This window comes from Falco biarmicus, chromosome 11 (genome assembly GCF_023638135.1).
Source record: "Falco biarmicus isolate bFalBia1 chromosome 11, bFalBia1.pri, whole genome shotgun sequence".
Lineage (NCBI taxonomy): Eukaryota > Metazoa > Chordata > Aves > Falconiformes > Falconidae > Falco > Falco biarmicus.
Genome location: NC_079298.1, coordinates 25995912 through 26008734, shown reverse-complemented (window position 1 = coordinate 26008734; position 12823 = coordinate 25995912). Strand labels below are relative to the sequence as shown.

At 47.2% G+C, this 12823-nt stretch overlaps 1 protein-coding gene across 5 annotated transcripts in view; it reads right to left on the bottom strand.

The window, feature by feature from the left end:
• Positions 1-12515, bottom strand: part of NTNG1 (netrin G1) — a 158814-nt gene extending 146299 nt beyond the window's left edge. The window contains exons 1-2 of one of the 5 annotated variants that reach the window (XM_056355571.1): positions 11892-12515; positions 5124-5823 (exon numbers count right to left, since the gene is read on the bottom strand). In XM_056355571.1, the coding sequence (XP_056211546.1) occupies positions 5124-5369 (246 nt within the window). In that variant the 5' untranslated portion in view covers positions 5370-5823; positions 11892-12515. Of the gene's footprint in view, positions 1-5123; positions 5824-11001 lie in introns of all 5 variants that reach the window. The other 4 variants (XM_056355568.1, XM_056355567.1, XM_056355569.1 and 1 more) reach the window with 4 other exon arrangements.
• Between the last annotated feature and the right edge of the window lie 308 nt (positions 12516-12823).

The window sequence follows — 12823 nt, the reverse complement described above, 5'->3', positions numbered from 1 at the left end:
ATTATTTCAGTAAACACAATAATGGTATTACTAACTACACTGTGGAGTATTTTCCCTTTTTTAAGGAGTATGAGCCTACTTGTAATTAAAGGAATGCTGTATTAATGATGCTCAAAGTCTCAGAGGGAAAAATTTAATGCCCACCTCATAATATTATGCCAGAATTACACGCACAGAAGACTTTTTAATAATCTTTGTTTCTTAATTTAGTTTTGATTGGCTATGAAATACAGAGTAGCACTCAAGGGCTCAAATTTCTACCATCATCAGCACTTCTGCTCTATAAATTGTACAAATGTACAGGACTCCCGTCTGTAGGCTTCTCTTCAAGCTTCTGTTTAACCTGTGAAGAAAATTAGCTGCAGGCAATGATAGCTGCCGATGAATTTGTCATTTTTTAGCCATTTTTGGGATGTGGGATGGTGTTGTGATAGCTAGGTCTAAACATAAGCAGAAAATTGTATTTTTATGTTGCTGTTTCAGCTGCAAACATAGGTTGGTAATGCGTTTGTCTCCAGTTTGCATATTACAGTAATAGCCACTAGGAGTCTCCTGGTTAAATTTGTGATGAATTGCCACACTAATCCCGGCTGAGGTTTGATTGCAAACCCCAGGCTACAGGTGGATTTCAGCACAGGGGCCAACCCATGCGAGGGGCAGCTGCGACTTTGGGGGAATGGGACCCCTGAGCCATGAGCGGCATCGCGGGGGCTCCTGAAGCTTGTACCGAGGGCACAGCTGACACGTGTTTTAGAAATCAAGAAGTCAGAAGCTACCTATGAGCTGTTCTTATAGGGCAAAAGATGGTGACGGTCATGAAAAGTCAGATTTGTTTCTTTTTATAACTGGACAGAGTTTTGTGACCTCTCAACAAGCACTTACACAAGGGGAAGCAGAAGATTTCCTCAACTGTTAGTTACTTCCAGGGATTTAAAGCGGTTTTATTTAATAGACTGAAATGCTGCAGGCCACAAGAACTTGCACCCACAGGTACTTAAAAATTTGCATATAGTATCTCTGCAAAGTGAATCCTGCAGTTATGAAAACATGAAGTAGCTTCTTCTCTCTTCTACTTCCCCTTCCCTCTCCTCCCAGGCCAACTAATTGTAAGTGCATGATGCCAGACACACTCTTACCCAACGCCAAATGTTCAAAGTTCATGAATTACAGATCCACAGGAACAGTCACACTGGCTCAAATGCCATGACCATCCAGTTCAACTCTGTGACTGACAGTGAAATTTCCTTGAAGGAATGCCACAGAAAGCAGACGTGCATCATCTGCCAGCATGTGTGCTCACTCTGAGCAGTTAAAGATTGCTTTAAAATGTACAGGGAAGCTAGGGGTGACCAGTCAACCCACTCCGCAGGGGGCTGGTTATCGTGCAGGCAGGAGGAGCATACCTGTTGGGGAAGGATGCTATCACATCCTCCTTACAGACACTAGCAACTCCATGGCCAGAAATTGTGAGCATTCACTATTCTAAGCCATTCATTTGTTTATGTTTCTTTCATGCATCTCTCCTCTCAAGCAAAATTATTTCCCAAGCCCTAAAATTCCTGAGTGACTTTAAAAACTATGCGATTTTAAACAAATAATAATTTGGAGGGCCGTTTACTTGCCTTCTGCTTTTTGAGCTTCTCAGTTTCATTTTCAAACTTTTCTCTGCAACCAGAAGGAGTAAAGAAAATAAAGGGGATGTTTTAAATGAAAGCTGAGAATCTCACATAATCACAGGACTCCAGAGGTTTGAGGTTTCAGAATAATATCACGAGTTGTCAATACTGAATGTCACCAGAAACTATAACGTTATTCTCAGGAAAGACTCCATAAAAGCATTTGTGGGAGAGTTTTCCTGCTGCGTCTTGCCTGTAATGTTGACGGATGTTGTCCTGGAGGGATGGCGCAAAGGTACTTAGGAGTGGCGAGCATCCACGTGCTGGGTTTAGCTACCAACAAGAGGGGTGTTTCGTTTTGCAACAAATCTGCATGTGCAAAACATTGTTACTGAGTCTGTCAACTAAACAAGCTCATAGAGTAAAAATTCATAATGGACTCCAAGAACATTTAGTTCCACAGGGAATATGTAGAAATAAGGACATGGCAAATTTTACCATTAACTGCCCATCTCCTCTGTACTGTACGTTTGCATGCATTGTAATGCACAATTGCATTTCGTGTTATTGCACACCATTATCATCTCCCTCTCACAGACGGCCTTAGATTTTACCATAAGATCCCAGCAGGACTTGGGTGAACCTCTTGGGGCTGGCTGTGTTTCAGGGATGTAATCTATACTACACTGATAGCTGACACAGACTCAACAGCTAGTACCTTAGTCTGTATAGACCTATAGGTCTGTTCACCTTTCTGTGGTGAACAGAAAATTGCTAAGCCTGATCAGAGAACTGATACGGAAACAAAACAGGAGGCTGCTTCAACCTCCTCCTCTTTCTGCAGAAGCTGGCTCGGCTGTTTGGTACCCTTGCTTATTGTTAGGATATCTGAAAGGACCCTGACCTCCTCCTCAGCAGTGTTAACCTGATTTCAGTAACAAAACAGTGGTATGCAGGTTTAGCACACAAAAATCCAATTCTGACAACAATAAACCCAAGCATTTATGTAAGTCTGTTCAGCACTTCACCATGCTGAAAAGAAACCTTTGAATCTCTGTCATTTCAAATACGGGATTTTTTAGCACAAGAACATGCCTAACAGGAATGCACTCTTCCCCTGCCCACCTTCTCCAAGTATGTCAGTGGTATCTCCTTAACTCATTTTCTAAAACTAAAAATGAACACAAAAATAAAAGATCTTCCATTGAGAAATGCCAAAGGGTCAGCCCTACAAATATGTAAAACCTCATTTTGAAGAAAATGTGTAATTTGTACATGTAGCTACAGTACAGATAGACATGAAGCAATTTTGAGCATGAGATGCCTTGCTGCTTGCTGTGCACTACCTCACAAACATCAAACATTTCTGTCATTTTCCTAACGTTTCAAGTAAGTCAAGCTGTTACCAATGTGTATCTGAATACAGTGTGTATGTGCAATATACATCTATACTGAAAGCAAATACAACAGTTTATCACGTAGGAGACAGCCACTCTACACTTACACCACTAAATACACACCCTTGTTGTGCACGCACTCTCTCCTTCTCCCCAGTTCTTCCTCTTTCTCTGCTTCTCCTGTCAGAATTCTGGTGGCTTTCTGCATCTCAAGGGCTTAAGCAGCAAGTGAGCTACAGCTGTCACCTCAGGTCATTCCCAAGCAAACTTTCATCCCCTATCACAGCATCAAGGACCTTGCAAGGTCAAGCATTTTCGGGAGGAATTCTGGCACCAGTTTTAATACTGAGATTTAATCAAAATGTTGCTTGTATTTTGTTTAAAGTCGTTATTTTAACTAGAGAGTAGACTGGTAACAAAGGCCTTCAGAAACTCAGTTACTTAAGACAGGAATTGCTGCAACATTTGTGTGCACAAAAAAGGAAGAAACAAGTTTTGCTGTGCAGTTTCTTTTGCATTAAAAGACCAACTTTTCTTATTTGTTACATTATGAGTTGCTAAACGTCATTGATTGAGGGCTAAATTTACAGCTATTGCTATTTTGAGAGAGAAAATACATTTCAAGACAAAGAAAAAATATCATATTACGTGGGGCATGATGTTTTTATTTGTTTTTAAACAGTGGCTGCTTGAAGCTGCTTGGAGGTTTAGTGTCAAAGCCATGTCAGCAGAGATGGATTAGTGGGCAGAGAGCAAGTGGTGCAGTCAAAGGTTCACAGTGAATGTAATTTATTCACGTAGCTTCGCAATTTATCACGTGCCTATTACCATAATGTACGTGGGAAGCAGCTGCGTGCGTGCACATAATGCCCTAAATGTATGTGTGGTTGGACCCGAACTCCTTACAGAATAGTAGTGGTTGAAAACGATACCATAAGGCATTTAAAAGCAAATTTCCTTCCTGTGGGGGTGCTGTCACACAGCAATGATGATTCCTACACAGGCAAATAAATAATCTTGTAGACTTCTCTCAGTTATGTTAACCTCACTTACCAGAACTCATTGGTTTTTCAAATCTAAATTATGTAGGTAATGTGATACATGTTTCCAGTGCTTTGTTAACAGATGTAAGCACATATGTTTTGCATCTCAAAGTCACATTTTCTAGTCTAGGAATACTCTGTTTTCCACTCCATATTTAACAGATATTCAGTGGCAAAGAAAATTAATCCTCCATATTTGTGAGGAGAAACAAGTTACCTACAAGCTGAAAATTTCCTTTTAACTCTAATGACCTCTTACAGCATGACCTATCAAACACTTGGGAGCAGCACAGCTGTAAGAGGTTGATGTCTTAGTGTCTGCTTGGTTTCTCATACCTGTACAATCATTTACCAAGCCAAATATTTCCAAATTTAGCCTCTAATTTTAAGAGCATCTAAAGTAGGGAGCTGGATTTTGGTCTCTTTGAGTTGGCTTAAATGCTTACAGTTTCAGTGAAAGAAGAAAGCTGTAGCTGGCAGAGCTGGCCCCCACCCCAAGGTATTTCCTGCTGCACTATCCATACATGCAGATACAGACCTGCTGGTATGCGCCTGCTGCACGTGGTAGCAAGGCTCCGGCAATGCTGCCCACAGCTGTGTGGGCTTGCTGGAAACACTCCAGCAGCCCAGCTCCCACTTTTTAAGCTTCTGCAGTTTGAGTTTCTAACAACAGTCTCATGTTTGGAAATTATGCTGAATTGTACCATGCTACGATGCTTGCAGGCGATTGTATTGGAACCAATTCACTCAAGCCTTTTGCGATCCAGGCAAACGCACCCCAGTCACGGGTTAGCACTAGGAGTTTTATGCTGCTTTCTTTTAAGTAATTAAAATATGACCTAGAGAGACAACGGATTCAGACCAAGTCAAGTCAGGTCCCCATAAGCAGCACATCTCATTGCTCAGATTAATGTATCATTCAGCGTTCGGTTCAGCAGAACCTCTCACATTTGGAGTATGATGCAGATTTTCTCGGCTAATTACATGTGCACTCTAGGGCTTCCATTTTGAAGCCATTGATCACATATATTTACTGACTAATTATGCAAAATGAAAGCTTGCCTTACCATTGCACAGAAAGTCTCGGGAGGATCTCCACATGTTATGTCTGGGGGATCCAGAGTCACTTTTACGTATTTGATCATGTCTCTGGCTTCCGGCTGGCAGGCCATGTAATCCCATATTTTTCCTTCTTCTGTGTAAATCTGAGTCTTACACACGTCATAGTGTCCCCACACAGAAGGGTAGTGCTGCATCACGGAGGATACAGTAACCCAGAGGGCGTGAAGTGACAGGAATCTTGACAAATACATTTCTAAATCCTTTTATGTCACCTTCGTAGGGATGCTCAGTACTGGTGTACGGGCAGTCTACAGATTATACATATATGTACATATACATGTATATATTTTATAAAATAGGTTCCAACTCAAACGTGAAGCATTAGGATAGAGTGTTTGTTTCACTAAGTTGAAGACTTTGGTAGAAGCCACCCAAACCCCGATGACAGCCTTTCACAGCAACGCGGCACTTGTCCTTTGTCTTATAACTTATCTGTCAGGGCTTCTTGTAAAGACGTCCAATAGCAGATAATAATTTGTGAAGTTGCAGGTCTTCAGCTACACTGTCGATAACCCTGAGTGATCCTCCGTGTTCAGGGCTCGCAGGGGATGCCCAGACGCACTGATAAATCAGTATCTGAAGCAAAAGGATGAGTGTCTACAGGCCGGTGTCTGTTTCCCATCAATCATTCTTTTCTTCTGGCACCTTTTAGAAACAATAAGAGTTAGAGTTATTGTCCAAGAATCAATGCATTACAAATATATGATATGTTGACATTTTGGAGGTTTGATGCAATACAAAGAAAATTGGTCTAATATGGATAACCTTTACCATGGGTGCTGTGCTAGAATGAACAAACTACCAAAACCATTCACAGTGAAAAGTATTTTGACATGAAGGATTTAACTCTTCTGCAACAAAGACATATTTATAACGTTCCAAGTGAGTTACAGGTTTCTGGCTTCTAAAACTGTATTTTCATCCTAGCAAATCCTGAGAGTAAACTACAGAACTCGACCATTGCCCAGATTGTGCAGGCAGGCAGGCAGGCAGGCAGGGGAGCAGGCAGCCCAGTGCTGCAGAACAGCAGCGTGAAGGCTCTTTGATTAAAGTGACACAGAGATGGGTATCAGGGCTACCAGGTGCAGACGGTCTCTTGGCCAGAGTACCTCAGTGAGCTCCAAAAGCCTTACAGGTTTCTTAGTGGGTTGGTTTTGTTTTGTTTTGATTTTGGAAGAGTAACAAAGTAACTGCAGGCACACTTCTGTTTCCTTGAAATTTCTCATCAGCATTGGAAGAGCTCTGTTCCTTTTTTTCCCTTTGAACTGTGATTTACTGACCACACTTATGTTACGTTACTGATAAAGATAATGGTTCATTTGTAGCTTACAATAAGGAAGCTTTCCCCCTCTGTTATGTTAGTCTTAATCTCCTAGGTTTGCGGGTGGGGGTACCTGTGTGCTCACATTTATTTCAGAGCAGATATATCCTCTCTTCAGAAAGCAACTAGAAATTCCCTCAGTTTGTATCACCTCAGTCATATTATTACACGTATAAAATTCTATAACCTTATTACAACGACGTAAAATATACACTTGCTGAAAAATGCAGGAAAAAATACAAATTCTGTATGAGAGAAACTGCAAACACCAAGTACCCTAAACATGGGCAAGGAAAACAAGGGCTGGGAACTCCAACTCATTTCTCTCAGCCTGCGCCTGGTGTCAGCCTGTGCCAGCTGAGGACGGGGAGCCTGGGCGCTGGGCTCTCTGCAGGAGGAGGATTTCAGGCAGCTGCCGCAGCACCTCCATGCTCTTTTTGTCTGAATGCTAAAACCTAAGCAGACCCGTCAGACAGATGTCAAGAAACAACCTTAAGACACCGCTTACTGCAGCCCACTTTGCTTGTTCCCGGTTTTAAATTACGCCCAGTGTCACGAACCCTCCTATACCCCAAACCCATAGGCAGCGGTTTGTGACCCGGTGAGCTCCTCAGCACGTCACTTCGTTAATACGCGTTTCCAAAACTTATCTTCAAAGCTATTTGCAAACGGCCTCCCTATATTTAAATAATGCTTCATCTTAAACTGAACTAAACTACAGACACTACGAAATGCCAACAGATGGTTGAATTGTGTTTCCATAGCAAAGTAATTTACAATAATTGCCGTATGGACGTAAATGCAATTTTCCATTATATTCATTTTATCAAGTGTTACCATACAACTCATATATTTTATCAGAATATGCAGAGAATATATAATTTTTCCTGCAATAACAATTCTCAATTAGTTCAGATAGATTTAAGCTTCAAATCTGAATTTGACACAAAAGCAGAAGTATTTCAGACCGAATTAAAACTATATCTTTTTAAGCGCACTGTGTAGTACCACTGTTTTTGTAGTGACTTTACTTTTTTTGTTGTTTTGGTTTTCAGTGGGAATGTTTACTTATTATTTTGGAATTCAGTAATTCAGGGAACACTTCCCACATCATTCTAAAGACACCTCATACTCTTTCCCTCTAGTCCTTTCTAATGTATTTTACTATTTTGCAGGGGGAAAAAACCACCTCCAAAACCCCATAGCTTCGAACAGTCATTACGCAAAAGGGAAACTGCTAAAAAAGGAGCCAAATTATTTTAATATTGTGACAAATCAAAACATACTCTGTACTGGAGAAGACTTGGTCATAGCTGGAATAAACAGTAGGTAAATATCATGTTTCTGTGTAGCAATAAGAAGTTACTGAGTTTAATTATTCTTAGACTGCAAGACTGTATATTTAGGCAAAATTAGATTTTTTTTTCTTTAATACTTTCCTTGCTAGCTCTTCAGCTACCCATAACCTCTTATAATGGCTAAGACTCAGATGCACTAATAAACAGGACTGGATAGAACTGAAGTAATGTGGAGCACGCCACTACCTTAACACACTGTGCTAAAATACTTCCCATATAACGAATTCTCATTAAAGTAAGCCCGAGTCATAATGATGGTCGTTACACAGAATTATAGACTATAACATCGATCGAATTTAGTGCAGTGACAAGGAAAAAGTGCAGAGGAGTGCAAGACATCTGAGCATTAGGCAGCTGTAGCAGTGTACAGCAGACATTCCTGACAAGAAGCAGCCAATTATAGCTTAAATTTCTGGCATATAACCAGTTCTGATTAATAGTTTTCCATTACATTACAGACATATTATTAATGTATTAAAAATGTCAAGCTTTGGCAAGAACTAATATGGCATGGCTCAGTTAGTCTGCAATATTTTCTTTTAATGAGCTTCCATTGATACAGAGAAAGATATTGACCAAGGCACATTAAGGATCATGTGCTGAGCACTGCTGGGGTTTTTCTGACAGAGCTATACGATTTCTCTTGCTTATATTTATTCCTGCAGAGTCACGCATTATATGCATTCCACATTTTGGTGCTCTACAACTAAGGACATATCCATTTGAATTACTCTGTCAAAAACCATTCAGAATAGCATTTCTGAAGTTTACAGCTGTACCAGTTGTGTAGCGCTATGCCTCTAGCTGTGGGCAACACAGAGCCATGTTTTTTTTTGTCCCCAGTAACGCCTGTGTATTTGACTTAACAAAAAAGCAATTTAACAAATCAGGAGTAACTAATGTCTGGTGCCCTGATCCCCTGCACACCGTGGTGCTCTGCTAGCTGCACACCCTGGGTGCTGGGGGCCCATGAGGGTGGCAAAGAAGGAGCAGCATCCCTGATGACTGAGGATGAGGGAACGGCGAACTACTGGAAGGTCATTAGCTAATGTATGCAAAGCCTCCTGGACATCTCCTTTGTGGGCAACAGCGATACGAACTGCAGGACGTTTTGGGCCTTGAATGTTCGTTCCCATGTGCCATAGCCCCTGCAATATGGAAAACACCGGCAGACAACGGTAGCGAAGGCCACTTCAGCTGTCTCTGCCTTCCCCCAGAGCACTGCTCCGTCTGCAAAGTGCCGGGTGTTCAGGCCACAGTGAGTATGTTACAGCCATCTGAGAAGAAGGGCACACAGCTCAGCTGAACCCCAGCCTACATTCAGCTGTGAAGGTGGCTCTGAACTCACGCATCCCTCTCCGGGTGGGTAAGTCATACCTCACGCAGCATTTTAAGTCTGCAGCCTAAGCAGATACCCCCTTCACAAATGAGCTAAAATGCATCTCAGCAGAATTGGTGCTGGTGGAGAACTTCAGATCTTGTCAGGGGTTGTTAGCAAACACTCCTCCTCTGCCTCCTTCCATCACTGTGAAAATCCACCCCCTTTCCCAAATAATTCCCCTGCACAAACCACGTCAGCTGGATGCCCGACATGAGCTCCCTGCCAGGAGTCGCTGTGCAAACCATACGGGCAGGCTCCCGGCCTCTCTCTTTGGCAAACAGCAGGTACACAGAAGGTAATAAAATAAAAAGTGATCGCTTCTCTCACCAGACCATGCGTTTGGTAAAGCGTACACCACCACTGCACACAAGTAAGAATGAGAGCCCAAACCAGCTGTTGTAATGCAAGGCAGCCTGAGGAGAACCGGCTAAAATCATGAAGTATGGCAAGGAGCGCTGGCTGTCACCTCCCAACACCGGCATCTGCTGAACAGTTTCTTCCAAACGGAACATGTTTTAAGTTTGCATCCCTAACAGCTTCAGCAGATGAATGTGTCTGATCAAACCCAGCTAGAAAGATCCTTTGTGTCCCTTCCAGGTATTATTTAAAGGCAGTTTAGAACATACAAAATAATAATAGTGTATTCTGTAAAGCAGAACTAATCCTCATACTCGCAAACCCACATTTAATAAAACCCAAGTGTTTTATATCTTGCTAAACATAGATGACTTACAACCTGGTACGTATAACGCTCCGATATTTTTTAAAAAAACCCCACAACCCACCCCCTTTTATAAATGCAAAATTATTCATCTATGCAAACAAGAAGGGAACCTGTATTTGACAATTTAATACGCACTTTCTGCTACTACTTCTATGAAATACAGTATATTCCAAACAATTGCTGTGGTGCCTTTGGACTCAAATGCTGCTCCAAAGTAAGTTTAGGTTCTATTTCTATCCAGCTTATTTAACTATTTAGCAGAAAAAGATTTCTTTGCCTCAGGAGGAATTAAAAATATCAATACCTATTGGCTGAAGAAAATAAAATACAGTGTTCTGCTACCAAAAAATTGTAATTCAGCACTATAGTTACTATATTTCTGGTTTTTTTGCAAATCATTCTTTGCTGAGTGCCACCTCACGCTACCGCTGCCATTACTTTGCTGGGTATCATGAGCCACCAGCATATAGAGTAAAAGCACTTCAGGTATTTAAATTTTAGAGCATTCGTATGTAACTGCTGTAAGTTTATCCTCTAGAATCTTTATAATCGTGGCTTATTGCCTTCAGTATCTCTGTAACTAGCATCAATCTGTTCTGCAAGTCTTTCCCTCTCAGAATTTAAGTTGGCATTTGGGGCAGTTGCAGGTTTTTTTGGTCATTATTTCTCACCCCTAACGAGGGTGCTCCTCGGGCAGTGTATCCAGGCTACCAAGCTCTCAGGTCCTGGAGTGAGCTAATGACTTGCTAAGGGTAAGCTCTTAACCTTGAAACTGAACGAAACTGAACGCCTACCGGACCCTGAGTTTGTTCTGTGCTATTGCCAGATTTTACATACGTAGCTAGAAAGTTGGTGCCACTTCTTATCAGTGTCACAGGGCCGAGGGTTGATGGCAAAGTCCGTGACTCCAAGAGAATATTGCCACTAACTGCTGGAAACTCTCTGGTAAACATCCTTTAAAGCTCCAAAAAATATGCCAGAAATCAACCTTTATTGTTTTCCAAATAAAAAGCCAAACCCAAACAAAAACCCCACACACCAAAGAAACAAGCGAGGGAAAGTTCTACTGTGGTTTCCTTCCCTTCGACGGGCTGCCCAGGCCACAGCCGCTCCCGTTCAACCGCATTGTCCTCAGGCAAGACGGGGATTTATTCCCTCTTTGAAAGCATCTCCGCCGCTTGCTTCACGCACTGCCTCCGCTAACATCTCCGCAGGAGCGAGGCTGGCTGCTGGCCCACCAGATCCGGAATAAGCGAAAGTTGATTGCAGAACAATAAAAGCGCATGCAGCAGAGGCCAGCCCCGCGCACGCACAAAGGCACCGCTCCTGCCGGGGCCGCGCTGCCCGGCGCCGCGCGGGGCTGCTCCGGGGCTCCGCGTGTGCGTGTGGCAGCGCGCGAGCCGCCGCGGCTTCCGATGCGAGGGAGGGAGCTCTCTCCGGGTCGAGCACCGGCGACCTGCCCGCCGCTCCTCGGCCCGCGGGGCCGCCCCCGCCTCCCGCCCAGCGGGACCGGGGCTCCTGCTCGGCCCCCGCGCGGGAAAACCCGCGCAGCGCGCGGGAGCCGGGGGCGCCGGCCCCTCCCTCAGGGCTCCGCGCGCCTCGGGGCTCACCCACCGCCCTCGCGCCGCGGCCGCGCCCCTTCAGAGCCCGTCGCGGCCCGGGCCGAGCTCCGGCTCCCGCGGAGGAGGCAGCCGCGCAGGTACCGCCCCGCCCCGCCCCGCCCCGGCCCCCGTCGCGCTCCGCTCCGCGCCGCGCCGGCGGCAGGGGGCGCGCGGCCCGCGCCGATCCGCCCTGGGCCCGCGGCCCCGCGGGGGGGACGGACCCGCACCCGCGCCCCGGCACGCGCCCGGCCCGACCCCGCCGCGCGGCGCGGACCCCCGGCCCCATCCCGCCCCGGGGCGCGCGGAGGGGCGCGCGGGCGGTACTCACCGCGCGGGCGCGGGCTCGCCCTCGCCTCACCGCGGGGCGGCGCGGAGCCGCCGCGGCGCCGGGACGCGCTGGGGTTCCCTCGGCGGCGGCATGAGGAGCCGCGGGGCGGGCGGGGGGGACGCTTCCCCCCGGGAAAGTTGCCGGCGGGGCGCGGGGTCCCGGCGGGGCGGGCGCGGGGCCGCCGCTGGCCCTAGGCACTTGGCGGCGTCGAAGTTTGGCGGCGCGCGGGCGGCGGGCGGCGCGCGGCGGGGCGGGCGGGCGGGCGGGCGCTCTCCTCCGGCGCTCGGCGGGGCGGCGGGCGGTGCGCGCAGGTCATCGCCGCGGGCGCCGCGCAGGTGCTGCCCGCCGGGGCTCCCCGCCCGCCACCGCTGCTCTAGGGCGGGGGCGTCCCCGCGCGGGGCGCCGGCGGCCGCGGCATGGGGCGCGGGGCGAGCGGCGGGCGGAGCGCGACCCCGGCCGGGGCTGCGGCGCGGGGGTCTCCGGCGGCGCGGCTGAACTTCGGGCGGCGGCACCTCCTTACTTCGGCGCGACCTCCCCGCGACTGCCGGCGAGCGGGGCGGCGGCAGCTACCCCACCTCCGGGCCCGCGCGACGCGCGGCCCTAGCGCCGCCGCCGCGCCCGCCCCCCCCCCCCCCCCCCCCCCCCGCCGCCGCGCTCCCCGCCCCGCCGCCCCCACCGGCGCCGCCTGCCCCGCGGGAGGGCCCCGCTGCCCTGCCGCCCGTCCGCAGCCCCGGCGGGGACGGGAGCCGCCCAGCCGGGCAGCGCCGGGGCCGTGGCCGCTCGCTCCTTTTTCCTTTTTTATTTCGGCTCCCGCCCGATAGCGCACGGCCGGGGATCGCCGCCAGTGCTCCTGCTGCCCGAGCCCGGAGCCGGGCGGGCCGAGCCGAGCGCCCCGCCGCAGCGGCGCTGGGGCTGGGCACAGGGCAGCGACC